We start from the raw sequence: 10968 nt of genomic DNA on the forward strand, positions 1-10968 counted from the left end.
AATGAAATTGTCACAAATCTGAAAGGAAAACAAGGGTAAATAATTTTATTGTCTTATAGAACCCTTTCTAATCACCACAGAAAACCTAAAATCTACAAAGGAAAAAAATGATCAACCTACTACATCAAATTTTAACATTTTTGGAAGCTAAAAGCACCATAAACACACTTGAAAGACAAACTTGGGAAAATATTTGCAACACAAATGCCAAAGGACCGATGTTCCTAATAAACAAATTAGTCTTACAAATCAATTGACGAAGCACATAAAAAATTTACAAAAGAACTATAAATGATGCAAACAAATAGACAGTTCTGAAGCTCATTAATAATGAAAGAAATACAAATTAAAATAATGTGATATTTTCCAAGTAAATATTGCCCTGTTTTCAAATTGATCCTCCGCGGTGCCATCAATGAGCAGGGAAGCTGTAGCTCTTGCTCACAGCACCTTCAAACAGCCCTTCTGCAGGGGTGTGAGCAGTGCTGTCATTCTGCAGTTTGAATGCCTCTTCTTTTTTCTCTCCTCCAGCCTCCCCCATCACATGCTGATTTCCAGATTCACTTGCACCTGTGCCTCCCTATCCCCAAACCAGCCCTCTTACTTCTGTTCAATCCATAGCTTCTGGGGCTCGGGACCTCTATTCTCTGGCACAGATTCCTACATAGATTGTCTGGGTTTGCGTAGCTTGTCTCAGCCAGTCAGCCTGGCTGACTGACCCTCATCCCGGACAATGTTCCCGATGATGATGGAGGCCTGTGGGTGCTTTGATGGTGGGAAAGCTGCAGGCACCACACATGGGGAAGGCATCCTGTACTGTCCAAGTGGTAACGAGGATGTAAAACAATGGCACCTCATTTAAGTAAATACATACAAAGCCTAGCCTTCCAGAAAAAAAAAGAGGTGAACTCTGAAGAGTGTGGGGGTGTCTTTCTCCCCCAGCTCCCCTTGTTTTATGGAAACTGTCTGTGCGGCTGGAAGGGACCAATCAGCACTCTAAGCTCTAGCAGGTACAGGTTTATTGATTATCGCACCAGCGGGCACCAGACTGGAGGGGTCTCCAGAATCTAGGGCCCTGAGTATACACAAAGGCTTTTTTTTATATAGGGTTAGTATTACATGGGTTATGTGGGTAGTTTACAACTTGAGTTACAGGTCATGAAGCTGGAGGATGAGCAACAAGGACTTGCTTACTGTATTCATTGGTTTTGGGTTTTTTTTTTTTCCCTTTCACCCTCACTTACATGGTTCTAACTGGAGAGAAAGATGAGACCCTGGGGCCCCTGGGGAAGCAAAGGCCCAGCAGATGCAGACAGCTGTGTCTCTGCCTGGGAGTTCCGTGCATAGTAGAGAGACGGGAACTAGCTACTCATTCACTGACCATATTGACTAGAAGGGTCCCGGGACACAGATGGTGGGTAGAGTGCAAAAATATAATTTGCAAAGGTCAAAACCTATAATCCCCAAAGCAATGCAACCATGTAAACCTACTTTACCTTAATAAACATAATTTAGAAGAATAAAAAGACAGACGGTGTCCAGGTGGCAACGGTTAAGGTATCCTCACAGTCCAATGGTTGTAATGAGATGGCACCCCCTACGGGCTCATTCCCCAGGCTGCTGAGCTCACTCCCCAGCCAGCATCTGTGTTCTGACTCTAGCAGCCTCACAAGCCATGAACACAAGAGTTGGACTTTACGTCCTCTGCATTATGAAAACAACAATCTCGCTGAAGACAGATTCTCAAATTATTCACTCCCCTACAGGTTGGGATTTGACATCCTTCAGGAGCATTTCCTCTGCCCAGGTAAATGATGACAAATGAATACTGCCACACCACTTTCTCAACCGCAACTACAAAACACAGGTATTTAGCTGCAGGTCCCAGGATCTTTTAACAGCCCAGGATTCATTTGCCCCATTCATAAAAAGAAGCCAATGGATACCAGAAGGAAGGAGGGCGGACCTCAAGATAAGTTGAGAGTCCTCTCCTGTCCATCTGGTAACTTTGTGTCACACCTGCTGGCATTGTATGAAGATGTCAGCAAAGGCTGGCTGAGTGCCTCTTTTCAATAAATGGTGCTCGTGAATATGTGGATGGGCCCTGAAGTGTACGAAGGCAGACACAGAAAGACAAACACTATGTGATCTCACGTCCACACATCATCTAAAATAAAGAAAACGCATAGAAAAACAAACCAAACTTTGGTTACGAGAAGAAGAGGGTGGAGAGAAGGGGCATTGAAGTAAAGTATTCAAAAGGTTCAGACTTCCAATTATACGGTTAGAAAGTGCTAAGAATGCAATATATATGCTGATTGTGGTTAACACGGCTGTGTGAGATTGAGGAAAGTTGTGACAGGAGTAAATCCTGAGTTGTCATCCCAAGGAGAAAATCATTTTTCCTTTTCTTCTTTCTCCTCTTTTTATTAGATCTACTTATTGGACTGTCTGAGAAGATGGATGTTAGCTACACCTATTGTGATCATCATTTCACAATATATGTCACTTATATGTCATCATTTTATCAAAAGATGAATGGATAAAGAAAATAGTTTGTACACATATAATGGAATAGTATACAGTCTTTAAAAAGGAAGGAAATGCTGCCATTGGTGACCACATGGGTAAATTTGGAGGATACTGTGAGAAGTAAAATAAGCCAGTCACAAAATATTTACAGCATGAATACACTCTCGGAGGTACCTAAAATAGTCAAACTTGTAGCAGCAGAGAATACAGTGATAGTTTCCAAGGACTGGGATTAGGGGAAATGGGTAGTTGTTATTCAGTGAGTATACTTGAGATTCTATTCACACAGGAACAGAAATAATTACCTCCCAGCTCTTCCTCCAGGATCTCTGACATAGGGAATTAATCATTTATGTTATAGAATCCAGACCTCCAGTTTTTCCCCTAACACTTCACGCATTTTAACACACTACATTACTTACTACATTATTTATTTATTACAGTGTGTATTGTCTATCTCCTCCACTGGGTTGTAAAATCCATTAGGGAAGAGCCATTTTGCCTATTTTCTTCATTGATATACCTCCCAAACTCCTAGGACAGCGCCCAATATACGGTAGCCTCTCAGTAAATAGTTAATCCATTGAATTAATGAATAAAATATGTTAGACAGCATCTATGATGAAAAATATAAAGCAACAGGTGCAGACAGGCTATTTTTACACTATTTTTAGGGGGCTTCAGAAGCCAACAAAGAAAATTTACTGAGGGTAGAAGTAGAAAAAGTTCAAATATTCATTTCCTTACATGAAAAAAAGTACTTTTTAAAATTGCTGTTGCTGTCATTTTTTTGTGTTTGCACTATTATGCTTTAAATAAGAATAAAGATATGTTGAAGAAAAGACACAATGTTCTTTTCAACAATTTGCAGAACAGTTCATGGTTTTTGAATAAGAGATAAGTAGAAACAGCTGAGACCTTCTTTCCCAATAGGATTAAAAGGATGGATTGTCTGATGTCCATGAAGCATCTTGGTCTCCAGGAACGGCCTGGCAGATGCTCCACAGGGAAGCAGGCAACCTACTTTCCTTTCAACTTCTGTCCGCTTCCCCCCATTTCCTGGGTGATTTATCCTCCTCACACTCTATATCTGATCAGATTCGGGCAAAAATATTGTCTGAGGAGTGAATTCAACATTAGGCAAAATGAGATGGTGACTCTAGAGTGATCTTACCTCCTTTGAATTCTATCGCCAGTAAAAACCATTGAACCAAATGCTTCCTTCTCTTTTTGCCGTCTGCCTTGATTGCTGCCCAAAAGATCCATGAGGTCCATGGGGGATGGTGATGGAAGGTCTTGAGCAGTTTTGAACAGAGCTATGATGACACTTTCCCTTGCCTGGAGTTAGGCAAATAGGATATAAGCAAGGAAGCAGGGAAAAAAGTTGTCCCTTGTTGATCTTCATGACCAAAAAATAATAATAATAATGATTTTGTGGTTGCTGATTTTATCTGAAGTGTTCCAAGTGTCCCAGATGATATTCACAGCCACATACAATAGTATATAAATATACACGCCAAAGAACCCAATCAAAAAATGGGCAGAAGAGCTAAATAGATACTTCTCCAAAGAAGACATGCAGATGGACAACAGGCACATAAAAAAAAGGTTCAGCATCACTTATCATCAGGAAAATACTAACCAGAACCACAATGAGACACCATCTCACACCTGTGAAAATGACCCATCTCCAAAATTCCAGATACAACAAATGTGGGCAAAGATGTGGAGAAAAGGGAACCTTCATACACTGTCGGTGGGAGTGCAGACTAGTCCATCCCCATGGAGAGCCTAAAGATATTAAAAATAGAACTACCATACGATCCAACAATTCCACTCCTAGGCATAGACCCAAAGAACATAAAATCATTTATTTGAAGGGATGTTTGTACTCCTATGTTCACTATGGCACTATTCACAATAAAATTATTACAAAGTGATTACCATAATTATGGTTAATTAATCACAGCAACTTTCAGGTATGTGATCCTGTGTAGTTAGCATACTCCCCATGTTGGGTCCATTAGACCCAGAACTTAGACACCTTATAATAGAAAGTTTGTAGCCTTTGACAACATCTCTCCACTTCCACAACCCCCAGTCCCTGGTAACTATAAATCTACTCTCTGATTTTATCTGTTCAACTATTTAGATTCCACATAAAGAGACCATACAGCACTTGTCTTTTTCTGTTTGATTGATTTTACTCAGCATAATGCTATTAAGATCCATCTATATTGCTGCAAAAGGCTAAATCTCCTTTTTAATGACTGTGTAACATTCCTCTGTGTGTGTATGTCCTGTTTTCTTTATCCACTCATCTGGTGATGGACACTTGGGTCGTTTCCATGTCTAGCCTATTTTTTTTAAGATTTTATTTATTTTTGTATAGAAGAACTGGGGTGCAGGGCAGAGGTGCAGGGAGGGAGGAGGAGGGAGTAGTGTGAGAGGATTTACCAAAGGAAAAGAGGGTGCAGAACAGGCAGATTGACTGAAATAAACTGCTGAGGGGAGCCCTGGGTGAGAAAGGAGAGGTCTGCTGTGCCATATGGGTCAGCTCCCTGGCCAGGGATTGAATTCAGGCCATTGAGGTGGGCCTTTGTGGTAGTAGCATTGAGACTTAACCCCTAGGCCCCCAGGGAGGCCCCTCCATGTCTTGCCTATAATAGATAAACCTGCAATGAACATGGGATATCTCTTCAACATACTGATTTCATTTCCTTTGAATTTAGACCCAGGAGTGGGATGACAGGTTCTATTTTTAATTTTTTGAGCACCTCTATGCTGTTGTTCATGATCCCTAAGCCAATTTACTTTCCCACCAACAGTGCACAGGATTCCCTTCTGCCCAATTCTCATCAGCATTTGTTATCTGCCCTTTTTTTTTTAATCTTTGTGATAAAGCTGGTCTGGCCAGTGTGAAGCGCTGTCTCCTTGTGGTTTCACTGTCATTTTCCTTCCCCTTAGTCAGGTTGGGTGTCTTTTCATGTACCAGTTGCCCACTTTCTTTAAGAAAATGTCTATTCAGATCCTCTGCCCATTTTAATTAGATTTTTTTATTACTACTGAGTTGTATGAGTTCTTTATATTTTTTGAATATTAACCCCTTATCAGATGCATGGTTTGCAAATATTTTCTCCCATTCTGCAAGTTTCCTTTTCAATTTCTTAATTGATTTTGCAGTGCAGAAGCTTTGCAGTTGTATATAGACCCAATCGATGATTTTTTTGCTTTTGTTTCCTTTTGCTTTGGAGGTCCAAGGCCCTCAGAGGGCAAGCACTCTTGTGGCTGGAGGGTGTCGCCAGAGGCATGTGCACAGAAGTGGGGCGGGGGAGAGGGACGAGTGGTCGGAGTCAGGAGGGGGCACACGCGTGCTTGGGGTAGCTCTGGGCCATCCCAGCAGCCGGTCACAAGAGTCACGGTCAGATCCGGGTCCACAGGCTGCTGTGGGGGTCCCAGGTGTCACATGTATCAGCAGGTCCCAGCTCTGGTAGACACAGCAGCTGGGGTGCGCAAGTGAGCAGCTAAAGGGACCTGCCCCTGAGGTCAGCGGTGTGGGTCTAGGCTGGAAGTTTGTACTCAGGCAGCTGCAGAGGCCTGAACTGGCTGCTGGTTCAGACCCCAGGCTCTGGCTGGGGAGTGGGGGCAGGAGAAGGAGAAGAGTAAAGAGATGGGAGGGACTCAGGGGGCTGGCATCTGTGAACCTGAGAACCTGTAGGGTGAAGCAATGAAATCCCCAAGGGACCCAAGGCTGCTGTGCTACAGTGATGGAAGCAGCTGGAATCTTCTGCAAAGCAGGTCACTGAGAATCTCGGTTACCACTCCGTGGGGCTGGCGCTGCTGGTCCAGGCCCTTCTCTGTTGCTGGTCATAGCAATGTCTCAGCTTGGACCGGCCACTCACTCTGCTCTCCCTTTCTCAGGGGGGAGAAGGCTTTCTAGGTGGGGAGATCCCCCCTGGCACAGAGCAGATATGAAGCTGTTCTTCCTCCCCTTTCCTGGGGTTATTCTCAGGTTTGTGGTCCACTAGGTTGCTGCAGTTTCTTAAGTGGACACTTGAGGGTCCCCAGGCTGTTTTTGTTCCTGGAGAGCTGCCTAAGTGTTGATCTTGGTGGGAGACGCATGGGGGGGGTCCCCTATACGACCATTCTGGGGACATCACTTGGTGGTGGTGTTCTAAATGATAAGAACACTGCCCTTTGGGCCGGCTCAGAGCCTGGAGGTTTGCTTTCTTCATCTTTCCTATATCATTTTTGGTAGATTGAGGCCAAGTAGTACAGATGAAAATGTATAATTCTAAAACTCAGTTCTCACCAGGATACACAGAGACGTTGAAGGGAATAAAAAGAAAAAGACTGTTCTATTACCAGGGATCTTATTACTCAGGGTTCTCCAACTCAGCATATACATATATGCATATTTTTCTTATACCATTTTATTGAGGAATGATCAACATTAAAAATGTACATATTTAATGTACACAACTTGATGAGTTTGGAGATGAGTCCATACCCATGAGACCATTGCTACAATCTATACTGTATACTTAAAACTTTGCTAAGAGGATGCTCTTATCTTAAATATTATATCACAAAATAATAATAATAAATAAAGAGGTGGTAGGAAATTTTGAATGTGATGGATGTTTGCAGCATAGAAGGAGATTCATTGTCAGGAACTGCCTCACCCTATTGCTTTTAGGACTGAAGAAGCCTCACAATTCAGAGCCCCAGAAAAGCAGGGATATGGTTCTGTTCAGTTCCGAGAACCAGGGAAGAGAGGGTGTAAATCCCAGCCCAGTCCAAGTGCAGAAGACAGCGGTTCAAGCTCAAGCGGAGAAAAAGGGCTGAATTCTCCCTTCCTCTGTCTTTTGTTCCACTCCAGCTTCAATCAATGAGATGAAACCCACCCACACCGGGAGGACCCACAAGTGTTACTGAGCCCACCAATTCAAATGCCAGTCTCACAGACACACCCAGAAATGTTGAGTCAAATACCCAGGCATCCTGTCACCCCACCAAGTTGGTGCAGAAAACCAAGCATCATAGGACTCGATTTTCTAGCAGACTATCTGTAGAGTCTATTTTAAGAATGAGATCTGTGAATGAGATCGAGAACTCCTGGCCCAGAGCCTGGCACATATCAGATCATTTATAAATGTTTCCATTCATTTATTGACATTTGCAATTGTAAATTCAATCTACATGCCATTTTCCCACCCCTTCTTACATTCATCAGTGGTCCCAAAAACACACTGAAACTTCACTTTATTTTTATCCATATCCTGCATCCCTAAAGTAATAGCACACTTGTCAAATACTGTGCATGTATCAAAGGTTCATCGGCAGAGCCAGTGGCCACTAAACAATCAGCAGGGGAGCAGGAGGCAGCACCCGCCACACAGACACCACATCTCCACTGTCCAGCGCTCTGCCTCTTGATTTTGTTCTTCCATTGGAGGTTTCTCCTGCCTGATACAAGAAGCCCTGCAAGAGATTATTTCTGCAGTCCATGTACACAGCCTGATACAGAGATATGATGAAATTATGTCGGTCTCTTAAGAGGCAGTAGCTGATCACCATTTTGATGAAGGGACACAGGACAGACCCCTGGTAGAGGTTGCAATTCAGGGAAGGAAAGGCTTACCTATGAAAAAGCAAATGCCTCCAAAAATAGATGTCCCCAATTTCACCATTTTGCCAACAACAAGTCTTAGACCCCTATCACACCCATGCACCCGCCAGCTTCCTCTGGCCTCACCTGCAATCTATAAGGAAGCCTACAGCATTGCATGGAAAGCAAATGCCATAGCCTACAAGGCACCATGTGAGGTTTTTAGGTAAAATAGATATATTTCCCTCCCTCTCCATCACCACAGGACCCCTTTCTACCCATCGTACTGCAGCCAAAGAGATCTTGTTAAAATTCAGGCATGAACATTTCATGCCTTGACTCCTAGACTCGAGTCCACAGATCTTAAGTGAGCCTGGGTGGCTCTTGTGACCTAGTTTCTCCTGAATTCTCAATCTTCTCACTCATTATGAAGTGGCCATTCTGGCTCCTCTCAGCTCCTGATGCCCGTGCATTTGCCAACCCTTTCTATCTGGAAGAGTCTCCCCACCCCATAACCATGATGTGATTATACTTCAGGCCTCAGCTTAAATGTCATTTCCACGGGGAAACGTTCTCTGACCACAGCAAACTAGGTCAGAGCCCTATTATACAGCATCGCAATATCCTGTGCTGCTTCTCTTGGTCCAGAATCATATTAAAAATCAATTAACTGCAAGGGTTTAATATCTGTCTATGCCTCAGGTTCTAGTAGTGTCCATGAAGAAGGACCCATGCCTATCTTAGTTACTATATTCCTGAACTAGTGCTATGTCTGATCCATGGTATAGTCAGTAAATATTTGCTGACTTGATGAAAAAGATTGTGAACTCTCCATGGGAATATTCCCATGTAATTTCCCTAGCAGATGTGGAGGTCAATAAAGGTGTCAGATTCATTGTTATTTGTCTTCTGACAATAAAGTAAATGTCCTGCTGGAGATGGCAGGAGATGTTGTTTTCATTACTGGAGAATAGAAAATAGCTCAAGTTAATCGAGACAGATGATCCATGAACAATGCTTCAGAAATAAAACAGAGCTTCTGACCTTTGGTAATCAAGAAATAGCTCACCCCTAAATCATTGACGATGTTATAAACCAATGTTACTACAATAAAAATAATACAACTTTTTCTAAAAGAACTGAAAAGGTAAAACAAAGAAATATTGATATTTTAAAAACTATATATGGAACTCAGTTCAGTTTCACATTAAGATCAAATTGCTTCCATAATTAATGTAAATCATTACATCTTCCTTGCCATCTGCAGAGCCTGGTCCTCTATACCATTTGGGGAAGGAGGTCAGCATATTCTAGTTGAACAGAACCCCCTCAGATCTCCTTTCCCTTGATTGTTTTCTTCCTCTGGCTAGTTCCTTGTCTTTTCCATGGCAAATGCCTGCCTTCACTATGATTAAACGCCAAAAGTTATCTACGGTCAAGGCTGCTTTTGACTTCATCACTTACAACTAAAGAATGACTATCCTTAACAGGTAAACAATAATCCATTGTTTGCTAGTTATTCAAGATGTAAAAATTAGCTTAGTAGAAATTTCAGGAAGCAAATAAACACTCAACCATGCCCAAGAAACACTCAACCATACTCAATTACATTTTATAGCAAGTCATTATTCAAAAGGCCCTTTGGCATTCCATCGCTCATCATCCTGGCTTTCATCAGAACAAGAAATTTTTACTGATGGAAGACAAAGGCAGAGAATCACAGTCTCAAAATCATAGAGCTAATAAAGAACTTGCTGGAACCCAAATCTACATGTTTCCTTCAACTTGTCTTTGATTATGAGATCTGGTTCATGGGTTAAGAGGGCAAGTCAAGAGCCCGAAGGATAACTCACAGAAGCTTCTGAATTGATAGAGTCCAAGACTTACCCCCCGTGGGAAACCCTCATCCTGTTGAGGGCTTTCTTCAGAGCCTCCTTCACCTCCTTGTTTCTCAGGCTATAAATCATCGGGTTCAGCATGGGGATGATCACGGTGTAAAATATTGACACCACCTTGTCCTCCTTGAGAGATTTGCCCATGTTACCTTTCAGGTACATGAATATGAGTGTCCCAAAGAAAATAGCCACTGCAGTCATGTGAGAAGCACAGGTGGAGAAAGTCTTGGCTTTGCCTCCTGCTGTACGAATCTTCAGAATGGCCCGAATGATGAACAAGTAGGATGTGAGAATCACTGAAATGCTGGTCGTAATGACCCACAAAGCAAAGAGGTAGATCACCTGCTCCCGTGGCCTGGTCTCACCACAGGCAAGCTTCAGCAGGGGTGGGAGGTCACAAAAGAAAAAGTCCACGAGGTTGGACTTGCAGAAGGAGATGGAGAAGGTGCACCCAGTGCGGACCACAGAGTTGACTGTGGCCCCAGCATAGGCCCAGGCCACCAGCTGCAGGCGGGTCTGGGGTGTCATGGAGGTGGCGTAGAGCAGGGGATTGCACACAGCCACGTATCGATCATAAGCCATCACCGCCAGCAGGAAGCACTCAGTGCTAGCACAGAGTGTGAAAAAGAAGAACTGGCTGGCACAGCGCTCATAGGTGATGACCATCTTGTCAGTATCTAAGGTCTCAAGCAACTGGGGCACAATAACAGAGGAGTAACAGACGTCCAGGAAGGAGAGGTGGCTGAGGAAGAAGTACATGGGGGTCTGAAGGCGAGTGTCACTCTGAATCAGCGCTATCATGCCCATGTTGCCCCCCATGGTGATAAGATAAAGGACCAGAAACACAAAGAAGAGACCCATCTGCAACTCTGCCTGCAGCTGGAAGCCCATGAGAACGAAATCTGTCACTGCTGTGCCATTCTCTGCCAT

At 43.1% G+C, this 10968-nt stretch overlaps 1 protein-coding gene across 1 annotated transcript in view; it reads right to left on the reverse strand.

Annotated features, from left to right (window-relative positions):
- LOC311167744 (uncharacterized protein) overlaps positions 1-10968 on the reverse strand; it is a gene marked incomplete at both ends in the record, with an annotated part of 28519 nt that extends 17551 nt beyond the window's left edge. The window contains one exon of the mRNA XM_084228793.1: positions 10031-10968. Coding sequence (XP_084084919.1) covers positions 10031-10968 — 938 coding nt within the window. The remainder of the gene's footprint in view (positions 1-10030) is intronic.

This window comes from Talpa europaea (assembly GCF_964194135.1).
Source record: "Talpa europaea genome assembly, chromosome: 1".
Lineage (NCBI taxonomy): Eukaryota > Metazoa > Chordata > Mammalia > Eulipotyphla > Talpidae > Talpa > Talpa europaea.